The sequence below is a fragment of the Prenolepis imparis genome, unplaced genomic scaffold (genome assembly GCF_030444845.1).
Source record: "Prenolepis imparis isolate NDT839.2.m4 unplaced genomic scaffold, iyPreImpa1.0 SCAF_15, whole genome shotgun sequence".
Classification (NCBI taxonomy): Eukaryota; Metazoa; Arthropoda; class Insecta; order Hymenoptera; family Formicidae; genus Prenolepis; species Prenolepis imparis.
The window spans coordinates 6110475-6128463 of NW_028141173.1; the positions used below are offsets into that span (position 1 = coordinate 6110475).

The 17989-nt window shown below is 38.3% G+C and overlaps 1 protein-coding gene across 3 annotated transcripts; it reads left to right on the forward strand.

Moving 5' to 3' along the window:
• Window positions 1-69: 69 nt before the first annotated feature.
• Window positions 70-17316, forward strand: LOC145946271 (prohormone-2). 3 transcript variants are annotated; one of them, XM_083055808.1, is made up of 12 exons: window positions 70-202; window positions 1287-1489; window positions 3504-3715; window positions 6629-7205; window positions 9263-9377; window positions 9563-9661; window positions 9743-9875; window positions 10093-10338; window positions 13666-13773; window positions 13876-13958; window positions 14095-14345; window positions 14963-17316. In XM_083055808.1, exons 5-12 carry the CDS (start codon window positions 9263-9265, stop codon window positions 15044-15046), a joined length of 1119 nt encoding a protein of 372 aa, XP_082911934.1. In that variant the 5' UTR covers window positions 70-202; window positions 1287-1489; window positions 3504-3715; window positions 6629-7205; the 3' UTR covers window positions 15047-17316. The 3 variants fall into 3 exon arrangements, with proteins under 3 accessions (XP_082911934.1, XP_082911933.1, XP_082911935.1); XM_083055807.1 differs by lacking the exons at window positions 70-202; window positions 1287-1489 and having other exon boundaries at window positions 2658-3715; XM_083055809.1 differs by lacking the exons at window positions 70-202; window positions 1287-1489 and having other exon boundaries at window positions 2665-3715; window positions 14107-14345.
• Window positions 17317-17989: the final 673 nt, after the last annotated feature.

Sequence of the window (17989 nt, forward strand, 5' to 3'; positions counted from 1 at the left end):
GGCGGCGAACCAATCGGAGTTGAGCGTTCTTGAGATTTCCAACCGAGAATGCTCGATCGTGATTGGTCGACTCGTTTATCAGTGCGAGTTTGCGCTCTACCCTTTATTCGTCCTTCAAGTCTCAATGTTGGCCGACAGAGGACGTTTGGTGTACGATCAACGGAATTTTTCTATGCACTCGCACTAATAAACTACGCTCGAGGTAAGAAGGTATAATTAAATTATTATTACATTGTTACATGCGGATATTCACGTATTGTTGTGAAACAAAGAATAGCGATTCGTCAGTTATATTAATTTTCCTAAATTGGGGATGTGTAATTGCGTTTTATATCCTGCATAAAGAGTTGTGAAAATTCGAAGCTCGTTACATAAAAATTAGAGGTTTGGTTAACATTTTATTGTTAGTACGAAAGAGATAAAAAATGAAGCAATACTATATGTGATTAAAAAGATGCGATTTTTTTATCTTCTATTCTATATTATCTTTTCTCTGCATGTTTCTTTTTATCACGATGCAATATATATATACCAGGTGTCCCATTTTAAAGGACCCACTCAAATATCTCATTGCCAGAAACACTGCGTTAAATCGAAAAATGTTTCCTACAAAAGTTGTAGGGTTTCGAGGGGGACATAACATAGTAATATTCATTTGACCTTGGGCGGCGTCTCCGCAAGGTTAGTGAAGGTTAACCTTAAGTGAAGGTGAGAATGAATTTTGAAGAAAAAAAATGCTTCAGATAAAAGTTGTTCAAATTAATTAGTAGAAAAAGATGATATAATAAAAAATATGGGTTTCCATTTAAAAAATTTATTCTCACCTTCACTTGACCTTGGAGACGCCGCCCAAGGTCATATGAATATTACTATGTTATGTCCCCCTCGAAACCCTACAACTTTTGTAGGAAACATTTTTTGATTTAACGTAGTGTTTCTGAGATATTTGAGTGGGTCCTTTAAAATGGGAACCCGGTATATCGCGATTTCGCTGCCGGAATTTTTGGTGTCTGAAATTTTCCTAGAAATGAAAGAGAAAAAAAAGTCGCGATATACACATATATATATATATATATATACATGTAAAAAGATGTACATCTCTTTTGGGAAATACGATATACGCAGAAGGTGAAGGATGAAATATACGCGAAAATTTTGTATCCCGGCAAGAGAGTTGCGATAAAAATTGCATTTGCATCGAAATAACGTCGAAGCGTCCGCGAAGCGCGAACGCTTCTCGTTTTGCCATTTTCATGAATGAAACCGCTCCTGTTTCATATCAACAGGCGTCCTTTACTACGCAGCGGGAACATCGATCCGTTCCTTCGGGACCATCCCTCTTCCACGAACTCATTACATTTCACGTTGTACAGGGTCGTACACAGCGAGAGCCCGCAATGTCACGCTGGTTATTAAAAACGCTCGATTGCGGTTCTAATTCACAAATGTATCAACTAATTTCACCCTCGGGACTTTCTAACCTATAGACGTAAGTATATATATATATAAAATATCTTATATATACTATTTTTTTTTCTCTCGATGTGACTCAACCTTATTATATATATATGTATATTTTATTATATTTAATATTTATTATAATGATAAAAATTTAGTAAATTGAATAATATAAAAATATAAAATAATATAAAATCTTTGTTTATTTTGCAACATTAATTATTGGAGATTCTTTCCGTAGAAGATATTTTTTTTGCTACAATTTATTTATAACATCAATCTTGATTATATGTCTTTTTAATAATTTTTTAAATTTTATTATTAAAAAAAATACATTCTCATTACTTTAATTTTCGACTATATTTCGTATATTTATCGTAGTGGAGATGTCTACTTTCAGCGTCTACATTCTATCCGAGTCTATCGAGTGTCATCGAAATAACATACACGTGTTGTCCGGCTTATGACACATGTCGTCAACATCACAACAAACGCTCTTTAATCTGCTGGTAGATAATGCGAGTAAATAGATCTCGGGGGAAGGAGGCACGAGACGCGGATCGTATGACGTCACTGTATTCTCACCCCGTCAAGAGGGGATGAGAAGAGAAGGCGAGACCGTCCGCCCCTCCATCATCCCTCTCTCTTTGACCGGTCGTGCCACGGGGATTCGCCACTCGACGAACTCAAAGACTGACGTCAATGGGAGCCCGGCCTACGGGGGGACGCCGATACTCAATCAAGACTTACGCGATTTTACGAAACCCCTCGCGATTATACTCACAGACTAGCCAGCAAGCCTGATCGAAGTTTAACGGAAGCGAAAAATTCTCGCGAAGACTGTCTTTTCTCCCTCTCTGTGGAAAAAGAAACTTGGCCAATATCGCATGCTATTTGTTTTGTTTTCTTTTTTTTCTTTTCTTTTCGTTCAACTTTATCACTCGCTCATCGTTATAGTCGACTTTGCGAAAGTCGGCCTCGTGCGAAACGGACGATGTGAGTGCGATAAAACCGATGAGAGAGATTTCTCTGCGTAGAAAAACTTTACAAAGCAAAGAACTGAATATCATCAGAGAAAGAATTTAATATATTGCGTTGAAATTAAAATTGAAAATCTAGAGTATCTAGATAATATAGTTTATTTTTATAATAATAAAAGTATATATTTTTTTAAATACCTTTTATATTATTTTCTCTTAAGCATACTATAATTTGATATGCTATAAATCTTTCAATACTTTTTTCATATTCTGGTGCTAAATTGGTCTCATCTTTTTTTCTCTCTCTCATCGACTCATTTTTTGTTTTACCAACTTGTTTGCGGTTTAAATTATGAATGGCAACGTATCGCGAATAATCCGTGGCTATTTTTAACCAGAAGAAAGAAAACAAGACGTGATTGCGAAAGTAACATAGCTCATAAATCATTACGGTAAAATGATAGCGATAAGATTCTTCAGACACATCATTTATACGCGAAAGAAAGAAAAAAAAAGAGAGGGAGAAAAGCTCATTATGCTTCCGGATTAAGGTTGCTACGAGAGTACTGTGTAAAGCGCAAATGAAGAGAAACGTGAAAAAAAAAAAATGTAAAATGAATCCTGTTTCTTTATAGTCGGCAAATTTAATAATTTTCGAAGAGAGGTGCAAAAAAATATTTAGAGAAAGAGAGAGTCTCGTCGTCTCGATAGTTGGCACAAATTTAATTAAATTTTCCTAGTAATAACAAATGTACTTAACTGTTCGTTATCTAGAAAATTTAATTAAAAAGATCGTTTGGAAAGTTTTCGACGAGATTCTTATTTCTAGCACTTGGCGCAGCCCCTTTCGTGTCAAGTTCTCTATAAAATTCAGACTCAGGATTCATTCATTAACTGGAATTGTCCAATTATTCAATTCATCTCGTAACATTTGTAGAAAAACTAGCACTTGGCGATTCTTTGAGAAATCTCATTTCCGACCGCTTTTACTGGAAATTTTTTCCCATGAAGCCAAGAGATATGAGTTTTTTCCATTCGACTCAATAATGTTTCGTTTGATTACAGATCGAGAGAAAGAGAGGGAGGGAGTAAACATGCGCCCCTATTTTTCCACGACGGCGAAGCGCTCGGCGCAGACTCCTGCAATTTGCTGGAAGCGCCGGCTGCACTTATTGTCCACCAACGTGTTGTGTACTCGCGCAATGGCAATTTGCGCAAGCGTGCTGCAACGACTTGCGACAACGACAACGGAGACTACAACGACGATGCTAACGAAAGTAGGTCAATTACGTTGCGAGGGCGGATACACCGGGAGAGGCGTCGCAGCCCGAGGTGGCGAAGTAGAGAGCGACGACTCGACTCGCCTCGCGAAACTAGGGCCGACCCAATGAAACGGCGCGACTACTTCCGAAACGATTCTTTCGCGCTCGTCATCGCTCGGGGAATCGACATGATCGTGTATACTCTCGTACCGGAGATACGGATGGAAATAATCGCCAGCCATTTGTATTCATCCCGCCTGTCGTTTGCATCGATGATTCGATCGATGGGCTTGCGAATCCGGCGGTGCAGGCAATTTTAATTTTAACGAGATATCCGCGAGGGCGTCTGATCGATTCGACACGCAGCTTCTACGTTCGATTCAGTTCTTTGATATTGCCTCGAGCTATCGTTTGATAAGTGCTGCTAGGTATAAAAGTTCTTTCGCTTCTTTAGATAGTTCTATTTATAATTTCGTATGTCCTATAATGAAGAAAATTGATTTGAAGAATCGAAATACATATGCTGAAATAAATATGTCACATGAGATTATAAATAGAATTCTGTGTCACGAGTTTGTAGATAATCCAATTTAAACGTTCGAATTTACTTGTCGAGATCAAAATTGCACATAGAGTATTAAGATAAATATTATCTCAAGGTAAACACACTATTCACACAACATGCGCAAAAATAATCCACGTTTATAGCTTTCATGTCAGTTTTCGTTTCACCCGTCAAGGAGTCTCTTCAGCTACGAGCGAGTGCTCATCCGTTGATGTTATCGGACGTGATATTACTTTAAGTGCAGCGACATCATCCCCGGGAAGCTTCCAAGAGTCGCATTTATTTAGAGACATTTCTTCTACATAACAGAGATTCTTGTGGTCACGTACCGACCCTTTTGCAAAAAATAACAGACACAGTTTCGTCAAAATCGTCTAGGGACTAGATACTTTTGCATATAGCGAGTAGGTCCAAGTAGGTAAAAATAAAAGTTTCCTTACTCTTCTTTTCACAATAAAGAGAAAGCTATTTATATTCTATTATATTTCGAGCTTCATAAAACAAATATAAAACAAATGTAATAATATTTACATTATCGATTAACATTTGTCATATTTTCGCATTTACGATAACTGTTATTAACTCCGTAACCCTGATACTTGATGTAGGGATGTCGATCTGATGGTGCGGAAAATATGTCCCCCGGTTCCCGTCGCGATTCTCTACCGTGGAGGTGGAAGAGGAAAGGGAAATTGCGCGCGTGGGCGCGTAACGTCCTCGCGTAGGCGTGCGGCCTGTTGCGGGGGCTGAGGCTAGGTGATTGGGGATGAATACGGAACGAAGGGATGGAGGCCAGAGAGAATCTCTCTTCTCCCTCGCGACGAAGTAATGTACGGTACTAGGCTGTGCTGACTTCGTCGTATGAGATCGTCATTGGAGATTTTTACCCTAAAGCCAAACAGCCTATATATCTCACATGGCTTAATCTGTTTCGACGTTGTGAATATAATTTACATAAATCTTGATACATGTATATCTATGTAGACCTATGTGTTTTCAGATTAAGAAAAGTGTAGAAGAAAAAAAATAAAACTTCAACTTGTATATATATTATATATATATATATATATATAGTTATATTAAATTATATTCAAATTATATCTATATATAGTTTTTTAAAATTATATTCACAATTGTCTCACGTGTGAATAGAGATTTGTCGACAGATCAAGATAATAATTAGTTATACACATATTAAAACATGTAGAATATGATTAGTGAAAAGCAAATATCAGAGAGGGTAGGAATAAGAATTCAATAGATTTATACATAATTTTGTTATCGTATCCTTTAAGTTGAAAAGTATCTAAAACAAATATGGAAACATCGTTTTCTAATCTTGATCTTCTATTGAATTTTTATTCGCTCCATCACTTGCGCTCCAGATTCACTTTTTTAATCGCACCGTGCGACTTCTCTTTTTCCTAAATTTATCCGAACATATAACGCGGTATGAAAAGTAAATGTTTGATAAGTGAAGATAGATTGAGAAGATAGATTGAGAAAATAGATAATGTTCCGGTTGAAAATATACACGTCTCTACTGTTTCTCTAAGTATATGTATTATTATTATAGACATAGTAGAATCGCGACTTGTACGTCACCGTTTCAAATGCCAAAGAAAAACTACCCCTATGACGTTTGCATAACGGTCACATTAAAATTAAAGGCGAGTAGATAACGTCATCATAGTCAATATATGACGCAGTGGGGTTGCTATGTCCGCGATATGTGGTGCTTTAATTTTCTATTAATTCTTCCGAGGCTCTACGTGTCATGCATTAAGTATAGTAGAACATCGGTTTTTCTTTTTAACAATTTTTTTTTATTTTAATGCTGGATTGACGACACAAAAATGCAAGATTATAATTATGTATAAGATATATAATTATAAGATACATTTATATAAAGAAAATTCTCCTTTATAAAATAGAGAAAATTATAAATAACAGAGAGCTATTTTTCTATTTTAATAAAATGGAAAAATAGCTTAATAGAATACAGAAATAGTTGCATACTTTTCTGTGGTTTCTTCTTGATTCTAAAGGGAAGGCTGCGTTCCTTCAAGAAGAAACGACCCGTGTTTGTTAAACAGCCGTGTTAAACTACATTCAAGGGCTGGTAGAAAAGCGTAAACGGATCTATGCCCTTTCGTCAAAGAAAAATGCCGCTCGGGTTACAGAAATATCAAATTATAGCAGAGCGATTTATATTACTTTATAAAAAAAAAAACGCGCGCGTGCAAAGAATTCATATCATTAATATCACAAACGATCCTAATCGTATCTTAATATGAAAAAAAATCTTCAACCTTTCAAAGAGACTTAAAACGTTCATTATATTCTCGATTTTTCTGATGCAGATTTTCATCTTCACGCCGCAACTTGTAAACCGATGACAGGAAGCCGTAAAAACTTCGCCTCTCGATAATATCGGCTGACAGGCTTTCGACGGCAAAATAACAACAAAATCCTCACGCAAATGATCCTTACGACGCCACGTAGAGCACCGGGGATCCGTCGAGAAGACGCAGTTGGGTCATCGCGTGGGCAGACGTCTCTCTTATATCACGATGGGATCGTGTGTGCGCACCAGCACACATCAGCGTACACATATACGTATATCCCTTGATGTCGTGTGTCGAGGAAACGCAGCGCGCGCGCAGCCAGCAGCGTCGTCGTCGTAGGGTGCTCACCACCGAGTCGAGAGACGGGGAATGCTCGTTCACCAAGGTGGGGGTTGGTTGATCGACCGTACCCGCTTTTCTACTCGTCCTGCCGAGCCCCGACATTCATTCCACCCCGAGCCGGCGGATACGCTAGGACGCGCTCATTCTCCAGCTCTCTTGGTGCCAGCCCAAGGATCAGCGAAGGACCATTCAAGGCGAAGGAGAGGACGAGCGTGAAGGGTTGAAACCAACGATCGCCACGTCTCGCAAGGTAAACGAGATCAGATTCTCTGTGACTGACTTTCGTGTGTGTATTCTTATGTTTTTTTTATTCTCGATTTCGATCAATTATCCGGAAATTAAATAGGATCCTCAAGAAATTCAAGCGACTCGCGATATATGTATATAGTTTTAAACGCCCGCTTTTGCGCGGTCGGCCGTCCTTAGCGCATTCATACAGGTAGTTGCGCGACTGAAAATCAAAAAAATTTTATTTCATTAAATATTATTCATTAAATATTTGAATAATGTTCGTATAACAATTTGTATGTTTCGAGAGACTTGAAAGAGCTTTGCTGGTTCTCGGGATTAAATGTAACTTTACGCTTCCGTCTATATTTCTTTGAAACAATAATACTTTTCATCGACATTCTCGTTATAATTGAAACTAATTAACAATAATAAAGTGATTAAAGGCGGAGAGAAAGAGGCATTTATCGTCCGCAGACTTGTCAATGAAATTCTCATTCAGTGAAATGCATTTTTAATTAAGCGACTCGCCTAGCCGTGTAAGCTCGTATACGCTCGTATACTGATAAATGACTATAGTATTTGTAGATGCAACAAGTGTACGATTTCTAGGTCTACTATATCCGGTTTGACGTTACTGCACAGGTCGCTTTAATTGTCAAACTTTGCCGTTCATTTCGGACAGATGTCAATATCGGGAGCGTAATTCCCATAAGCGTTTAATCTTTCGATCGTTTAACGTGACACTTCAGCATATAATTATCGCGAAAGCGAGATTAGTTTTTCCGAATGTGTGTTTCATAAACGTTATTTAAATATTAACAATGAATGAAAAAAATATTTTAATATTTAATGAGTGTAATTTTAATCGTATGTTTTATAACATAAATATACATGAACACACAAATTAAATGACATTTATATTACAAAAGTTTACTGCAAAATATCTAAAATGTCAGAGGTGCACATGTATTTTTTTTTTTTTTTTTTTTTTTTTTTTTTTTTTACTGAAAATCTGATTAAATTTTCTGTATTTCATATTGCGTAACTCGAGCTATTTGCTATGTGAAACTGCGAGGTACAATAAGCGAAGTTATCGCACAGAGTAATGTAAATACGCAGTCGCGTAAATATATACATACATCTCGTTTCTGTACGCAATTTTGAACTCTGACATTTCGTTACTTATTGTGTGTTCTCTCTGTTACTTTGTCCCAGCCATTTCCAGCATCACTATTAGAGTTCATGTAATTACGCGTGTTAACTTGCAGGATCTTCATACTTCATACTTCATTAATGAAAGACCAATTGAGAGCAATTAATGTGCGCGACTCGATCGTGCGATATGCGGAAATGTTGCAGTATGGAATTTCTCTGGGATATCTAATGACTTCTCCAATAAACAAGTTAAATATTGGTGCAAATTCCACAAATTCGAGTTCTCCAATTACAACTCGATAAAGTTTCAAAGATATCGATTAAAAATTAAAGCCGCACTTTTAGGGTCGATGTTTTAGGATATCCATTAATAATCTCTTGCGGAAAATTCTTTTATATATTAATGTAGGATCGCTCTGACACACGATAAAACCCAAGTTTGATAAGAAGCACTTGATCAAGTTACACACATGTGATGTAGCAGCTGCAAACTCTTGCGCGTAGACGTCAGACGATAGCGTCATAGACGAAGAAAGTAAACCGCGTCGATTATGAAGTCGTCAGATGAAGCGATGGCGTCATACTTGAAGAAATTGTATCGCTTTATCGATTATTATAGAACATCCCCTTCCCCTACTCGACGTAATATATTTTTATATAACCGCAAACATAAGCAACCCCTTTTATCGAGCGTCCCTTATTGCCCTCGCTCAATCTTTTACGCAACGTGGAAATAGATTCTTCACATTTCGCATTACATGACATTTGGGCTTCATTCATGCGATGAACCCTCTAGAGCTAGTTTTTATATTCTTGTATTTCACGAAGGGAGAAGGAACAAGGTATCGCGTAGCTTTAATTCTTAAAGTGACGCGCGAACGCGTCGATGTCATTTATTAAAATTCCGCAATTCTGTCGCAGATGACGTACAACTGGGCGTGGTTGTTGCTGCTGTTCTCACTAGTCTCGATAGGCATGTGCTTGCCTACGAGGATGGAGGACACGAAGAAAGAGGATCAGGCCATGAAACCGAAATGTAAGATCTAAGAATATAAATTTTCGGAAGCTTCCTCTCGTTGAAACTATCCAAGTAGCAAACTGACGTCATTTGGACGTATAATGACGCCATTTGCTACCTAGAAACCGTATCGAATCATATATACTCTCAGATTCAACACTTTCCATTCGTTTCTCCTAAACGCTGCGCTATCTCACTTTCAGCGAAACGATCGCAGGAGACGCTAATGTTCGGTAATCAGCAGAATCGACAGGCCAACAACGCTGCCGCCAGTGAATCTTTCACGTCGAATACGGAGAAACGTGAGTGCATCGCTGTAAATAAAAGCGCTGCCGCAATAAATATTGCACGACCATTCTGAAATCCATTTTTACGTACTTTAGGAACTCTTGCTTCCTCGGGACTGGGAGGCTTGAAAGCGGCTCTCGCCGAGGACGATAAACCATCCCAGTTCAAATCTCCTAGCAACTCCATGTACGACCGTGAGACTTACTCGCCGTACGACAAGAATTACGAGTGAGTTTCTGCTTCTTGTACAAAATAAAATTTAAATAACTGATAAATGAAAAAAGGTTTTTTTCACATTTTAACAATTTAATAGCTTATATTAATTTTTTTCTTGAAAATTTTTCTATATAATAAGCACTTTATTACAATTTTGTATTATCTTTCTCATTCTCTCTTTTTAAATTTTAAATTTGCCAACATAACGAGCGTAATACTTGTCTTTCAGCTACGGTAAAGTCCTCATGAACGAGGTCGAGGAGGATGGACCGCGCGTATGGGACATTCCGCCGTATTCTCGATACTACACGGGCGAGGATCGGCGCAAGAGATCGGAAAAGTCCACTACGACCGCGCAGCCGAGCAGCACGACGTTGCAGCCTCCGACCAGCACGTACGAGTGGGCCAAACCGGACCGAATCGTGAGACGTTTCGTAGCTACCCAGCAACCGGTGCAAGCACAAGTTAAGAGAAGGTAAGTGGCCGCGTCCTACTTCTCCTAATTCCGAAATCGATAACCGGCGATCGATACCTCCTCGGGAGCAACCGCTATTAGAGTGCGATAGGTAACGAAATATCCTCTCTTGAAAGATACACAGATGACGAGTCTTGTAACCGTCTCACTTATCGCTCGTGATTCCTTTTTATCAGACAGAAGCGAGAATTTATTTGTTTGGTGAAAGAGCACCTGAAACATTACATTGTTCATCGAGAAACAGGATGAAACATCGGACATCGAGGACACGATTTCTTTCCTCCTCTTTTAATATTCTAAATTGCAATAAGCGCTCGGGGGCGTCTTTGATATCGCGGAGTCGAGCGTGCAGTTGAATTCAGAACAAAACTTCAGGGACTCCCCACGTAAAGAATGGATCGACTCGACGGCGGCGGCGGTTATGCATCACCATGCGCGCCCTTTCCACTCTTTCCGCCCACCAAGCATCCCTCTTTTCCTCCGGCGTTTCTTCTGAATGGGGGATGAGAGGGCTCGTGAGGGCGTTGCCCCCTGGCGCAGGGACGGCGGCGGTCGACTTGACGACCGAAGTCATATCGAACCACTTGCAGAGAGAGGCTGTCGTCATCGGGGAACGTATCAGTAGCGTATGTTCGACTGGTGCCGTTCAAAAGTACATCCGAATTGGAAATCCTCTTGCGCATTTTTACACATGATCTTCGCGAACGGATCGAGATACCGATCGGTATTCGTTTCCCGAAGAATATAGAAACGACTAAAAGATGGACGAATTAATCGACGCGATTTTGATTATAACATCCTTGACACATCACTCGTTTTTATGACGCTTGATAATAGCGCGACGTTACGTTAATTGGTATATTATCGTGCGTGGTCGTGAGATAAAAATACACTTTCTCGGAAAGTGCAGTGCGGATTTATCGAGAGGCGAATCTAATTTCAGGAAATCGCGTGAACACGAACGGACGCTCGATATCGAAGTCGTAAAAGCGGACGGGCCTCGCGCTTCGCACGGAATTGCCTTAGGCCGGCGGTGTTTAAAATTAAACGCACACACGAGACTTTCATCGAGCGCGGACATTATTATCGTCTTAAAATTAGCCGTCCCCGCCGTTATTTTTACACGAAAAATGTACAAGAATGCGCACACCCCACCTGCCTCTGCCTGACGTCGCAAATGTCACAGGTCGCTTCGGCCGGGGACGATTATAATTTTTCTACGATGAAATTCTTATAACGCGATAATCGCGCGCGCACACCGTTTTCCATTATATGCTCGACACGATTACGTAACACGCGTTATCCTTAAACTCTGCAACGCCGTAATAATAGAAACACTCGAGAGGCGCCGTTAAAAGCACTTTGAATATATATTTTTATGAGAAAACGCGCGTTTTACACAGCATCAAGAATCGCAATCTCTTCGATATTGCATATAAATCTCGTTTACAGTTCATAATCTTTGCATTACGATTGATTTCGAATATATCACCAGATTAAATCCCTCCCATTAAGATTCTCCGAAGAGATGAATTTCAGCACGAAAATCACGATATTCTATTAATTATTTGATAAGTGCTCTTCGCGTTTCAAGAAAATAATCTACTCCAAAGTGGTCGAAAAATTGAAACTAGAATGAAAAAATTAACAAAAATCCTGTTCTACTTAAAAATCGCTAGTATGTTCTTGCTTATTGCATTCTCGACTCTTAAACCGTATTCTCGCAAGGGGAGATAATTCTAGCATGGCAAGTATAAGCACACGGATAGATATTTAGACGAGTACAAATGTAAACGCATACACACACATACACACATACACAATCACGCATACGGAGAAGAATTTGGTGCAGTGCACGAATCGCTCGATATGCGTGACGCAGGTGATGCTGGTGGTGGTGGTGATGGAGGGTGGAGGTGCTGGAGGTGGTGGAGGTGGTGGAGTATTCGAGGGAGTGGGCCCACGAAAAGCTGAATGGAGCCGGGAAGGCGAAAGTAGGTCACAGCTTGATTGTTTGGCGTATCTCCAACCAATCAGCTGACGAGCGCGCTCCGCGAGTTTATATCGACGATACTTCCGGCTGCGGAGCTTTCCGCTGATTTTTTTTTTATTTTTATTTTCCGCCGGTGATACAATATAATCCGCCGATGCATTAAACAATAGCCTCGTCCTCGTTCGAGGATTATTTATGCGCAAGTGTTTCATCAAATGCAAATTCTGTGAATAGATAGAGAGAAAATACCTGAATGTAAAATGTAAATTAATAGATTATGTAGAAAAGAGTTATAAAAACATATACGTTCTAATAATTATATAAATATTAAGAAGATAGAAAGCCTCGCCTTCTTCTAACATGTCTGGAAGAGCATATTTCTTTTATAGTTTTCGGTATAAATATAATTTTATACTTAAACGCAGTACATTTTTTTCTCGCGAAATGCAAAATACTATTATATTAATATAATTTCTTATCATTTCAAGACGCAAAGCTACATGTATACATATAGAAACGGATCGTGCATCGTCGCAGTAGTAAGACCAAGTGTATAATCAGCCGAGTCTTGAAGCGGCGCTAAGAATACGGCGAGCCCTTACTACTTGTTGATAAACACCGAAGAGCTGAATGAAAGTATTTTACGAGCTTTTGGCCCATGGCCAACCAATCAGCTGATGGCGATAAACCCTGCCAAGCGTCGGATCGATCATTCCATCCCGCTGCGAATGCGATGTAATCATACGTGGAGGACAATGCGACGTCGATCGACAGGAGGCGACAATTGTTGCCGCTTCGCGTTTTGCGCGAAGACCAAGACGCGTATTGTCCGCGTACTCGTTATTGTGTCGAATAAAAGAAGTTTGAATGCATCTATCGCGTCTACAAAGGATAGTTCGCGACGGCGAGATAAAGCATCGCATTCGTGCCGGAGAACAATATATATTGCGCCCGATATATAGGAACACGATCGTCGCCGGTAGCTTTGCGTCATGGATAAGCATCGATCAATCTTGAAATAAACGCGTGTTGCGCGAGACAGAGCGAGAATAATGAATTCACAAAGCGATTTCGAAATGAGATTGCGAGACATCGATGCGAGCGAACAAACATCGCGGAAAAGGGATGACAGGTTTTGTAATTTCATTCCCGATCAATTCCTCCTCGATATGTTTAATACAGCATCCGCGAACAAAAATGTCCAGTGATGAAGATTTTAAACTTTTCATTATCAGATTTGTAATATCGGAGAATTATTTTTAGATTCTTATTTTTAAATCCTTAAAAAAATATTATGTTAGCGACAGAAACATTTATCTTATTTAAATTTTCAGCGTCCCGTTCTACCAGGAACCGCGATTCAAACGAGACCTACCCTTAGACATTGATCCTGAGGACGTATATACCCTTCTGTCAGTACTGGAGAATGAACGGCGTAACGGGTAATGAGCTGAGAGAGCATTCATTCTTTTTTTAACACTATACTTTCTATAAATAACACACGCACTTGATATTGATTCCATTTTTACTCGATGTTCGAACAGAAACTGGCGCAACTATGTTAAAGAAGAATACGAGAATATGATAGATGACAATGGTTACCTCGACGAGGAAGACGCTAGAAATGGTTCGTTTCGACATCTCTTCTTTTTGTTGCATATAATTAAGATACCAACATATATATCTACATCCAAATAAAAATAATATATAAGAAGAATGATGTAAAAATTTCTTTACTAAACATGATTCCTATTTTTATCAAGATTTCCTTTTAGCTCTTCCATTGTTAGACGCGGTGTACCCCTCTCGGCACTACGACACCTTGTCGCCCTCCGACATCGGAATAGTCCGAACTCACCCGGCCAACTATTACGACCAGTTGGAACAGCAGTACGAAAATAACGCTCAGTACAGCAGTCCTCAATATGGTAATTCGCAGTACGGCTTCGTTTACCCTCAGCGTGCCTACTATCCTCACCAAAAGAGATTCATGGTGTCTAAAAAGCGATCACAGGTGAGTTGGACTTGACAATTGTAGTCTTTAAAAGATAATCATAATAAAAAATTTTACGCGATTAAGGCTCCTGGGTCCTCGCCGCGGCTATGTTAGATTGTGACGTCAGAGGCGAGAAAGCACACGCTGAAAATTCTTAGATGCCATTCTTTAAATGAAAAGATATTTCGATGAAACACTACTTCAAATGACTTTAGCACACTTTTAAAATACCTCGAAAACTATTCTTTTCCCTTGACAGTCAATCAACACCCGTAAAATGATCGTGATATCAGATTTGTCATGCGGAATGACTGCGCATGTGCAAAGACTAAACGGACTGGGCCTCATATTACGGTCATTTTACTGTTGATTGATTATAAAGGGAAAAGGGTAGTTTTCAAGATATTTTTAAAGTGTGCTAAAGCTATCTGAAGTGCTGTTTCATCGAAATATCTTTTTATCTCGAAATGGCATCTAAGAATTTGTAGCGTGTTTTCTCGCCTCTGACGTCACAATTCCAACATGGTCGACGAGGAGCCAGGAGCCTTATAAAAGATGAAAGTAGAAATTATATATATGTGTGTGTGTGTGTGTGCAAAACGTATATATAATGTTCCTTTTTTCTTAATTTTCAGAGCTACGATCCGTATTCCACGGCTCAGCTGCAATTGAGTTCTCAACCGCGAAGTTATCAATATCCTCATCGCGTTGTCTATTAAATAATCTTCGATGTGGAGTTGTCTAGAGGCGCGCGAAGAAGCGAGAAATCTCTCAGACAAAAATTCTATCGGAAAAGGGAAAATCAGCAGTTGACGTTTCCGGGATGGCCGGCGCTCTTTCGATGACGGCCCCCGCTGTCGCTCCTTCTCAACCATTCTCCCTTTTTCTCGCAGGAGGAAAAAGAAGTATAGATGGCGGATTTATTCATTCTAAGAAACACGGTGCTCAGAAAAAAAACAGAAAGAGAGAGAGAGGCTCTTCGAGTCGCAAGAGACGCGCTGAAAAGAGATGTCGATTCGTAAGAAACAAATTTTTCTTTTTAAACTCTTATCGAAATATTCCGAAATAGTTGTAAGTTGACAAATTCATATTTAGGATACTTTTTATCTCATGCTGGAATTTTGCAGCAATAAAGTTTGTTTGTTAAGTATTCCAAGAGACAGAGTATTCAAAACATATCAGAGTCATCCGTGACTCAATCCGAAATATAATTTTGTGCTATATAAACATATGAGTTTGAAGATTCGATTAGCTTTCTTACTCCGAGCTCGATCGCGATAACGAAAAATAAAGAAAAAAATAAAAGAAGCTTCAGCGCGCTCTTGTCGCTCTTAACTCGCTTAATGGTAATGTTACGATTTTAAGCTCCTTTTGCGTGTAATACGAGCGATGCGCCCGTAATAACGCTACGACTGAATCATTAAACAATCGTAGTATCGAATCAAATTATCCTTAGGCTTGGTTTCGACTGATAAAAAAAAAATATATATATATATATATATATACATATATGTATATGAGGCGATATAGTTTCGCGCGCGCGCGTTCGTGAGTTAGCATGAGACTAGATGTAGGTCTATTCGTCTATTAGGCAATCCGAACGAATGAGATAAGAGAAATCGGAGAAATAGAGAAAACGAAGGCGAAGAAATGTTTAAGAGAATGTTCAATGTTTATGTATAAAAGGGAGAAGAAACCTAGAAATCGAGAATAAAATTCACACACATTGCGCGAGATAAATTTTACTTCCGTATAACACTATATATATCTCTCTCTACGACGGAACTGTAAGAAATGTATTAGAATGTTGAAAAATTTCTTCGTAAATTCTTGGTGGCTGCGCCAAATGCACACAGAGTGTCAAAAATTATTGTATTATATATATATTTGCATTGTTAACTGAGAAGAAGCGCAAACTAAACGTTAACTAATCTAACCGCGAATCGTCGTCTTGTCGTATTCTACCCATTGATATTCGTATTTCTATATATATATAGAAAGCAGGGAACGTTCGAATTTTGTGAGCGTGATATAACCAAGGAGTTCTCGTAAGGTTTTCTTCGAACCAAACACGGCCTTCCATATTCAACACTCCGAGGAGACTGAACATCTCTATATAATTAACATAGTTAATTCCGTTACACGCGTCTTTACAAATTGCATATACAGTTTATACTTACTTTTCAATTCTTCGTCAATTTTTAATCAATTGCATTTGTGTTTCTGATATTATTTTTCATTTATGAGTTTTTCGTACAATGTGAAATGGACTGTTTTTTAGTGAAAGTTTATTTCACTCGCAATTTTTTAATATTAGATATATTTGTGGCTAATTAAATTTACTCTTTGTTAATTAAAATGCTCCGAAGTAAGATAGACTGGAATATACCCTTGTAAGACTGGAGAGCACACTATAAGGATAATAGAATATTCGATTACGACGAGAAACCATTCATAATTTCCTTCTGTACTTTTTATTGTTCGGCATGACTAGATTTTTAATAGATTAAGCATGAGTTTCGCTTCAGGAACATTCAGGATGATATTCGTTATGTGCAATTAATATTACACAGACAGGAGCGGTAAATTATATATTATATAAATAAAAGAAAATCAGCCAATTATATATATTATAGCTTTACTCTTCTCGACGAATAATCTCGCACGATCGATGTTCAAAGCAAGTTTGCCGAAAGTGTGTATTTTTGTTACGTATCGCAGAAAAGGCATAATTTCTTCTACACATGCGTAATTCCCCATTTACACGATCTGCGTCTCTTCCCGTTATTAATAGAGTGCACGCCAATATTACATTGTTATTATTATTAAGATTTAAGAAAAGCGATATCCTTCATTTTTTTTTTTTAATAAAGGGATAAGCTTCAATTATTTTTCAATCGCAGAGATTTAGCGATGGTTAATTTCATCTATGAAAAAATTGTGAAAACTAAAAATAATATACACTGTCCAATAAAATGTCTAAAATAAAGATATAGTTTACACATTTTTTTCTTTGAAAAATATAAATATTTCTCGCATGTGTCTTTTGTATGTTTTAATACAATTGTATATTGAGATTTTTTTGTTACGAGAAAAATGAACAGTAATTTTTCAAATTTTTTGTAATATCGCAAAAAAATATAAATTTTAAATATTTGTTGAAACTTGACAGAACACGTGATGCTCAATCAGCTGTTCCCTTTATATGCTCTTGCTTACACTTTCTGCGCTTAAAGTGGATATATGCGTGTGGGTACACCCACCGACATTAATGGTGTCCGGCGTTAAATGTGTGCGAATACGTGTATGACAGCCGAAAGTCATACGCACACATACGTAACGCGACATACGTGTTATGACTTTCGGCTGTCATACACGTATTCGCACACATCTAACGCCGGACACCATTAATGCCGGTGCGTGTACATGTATGTGTATATATATATATATATATATATATATATATATATATATATATATTGTATATATCTATATAAAACTTTCGAATAAAAAAATAAAAACTGTAATTAGAACGAATAGACGTAATTTGTATAAAAAAAAGAAATGCATATTTTTGGTCCTTCTCTAAATATCACTTTCTTTTTTGCCTTTATAGGTTGTACCAAGTCACTTTAATCGTTTGTTTTCTACCTCGAACAATC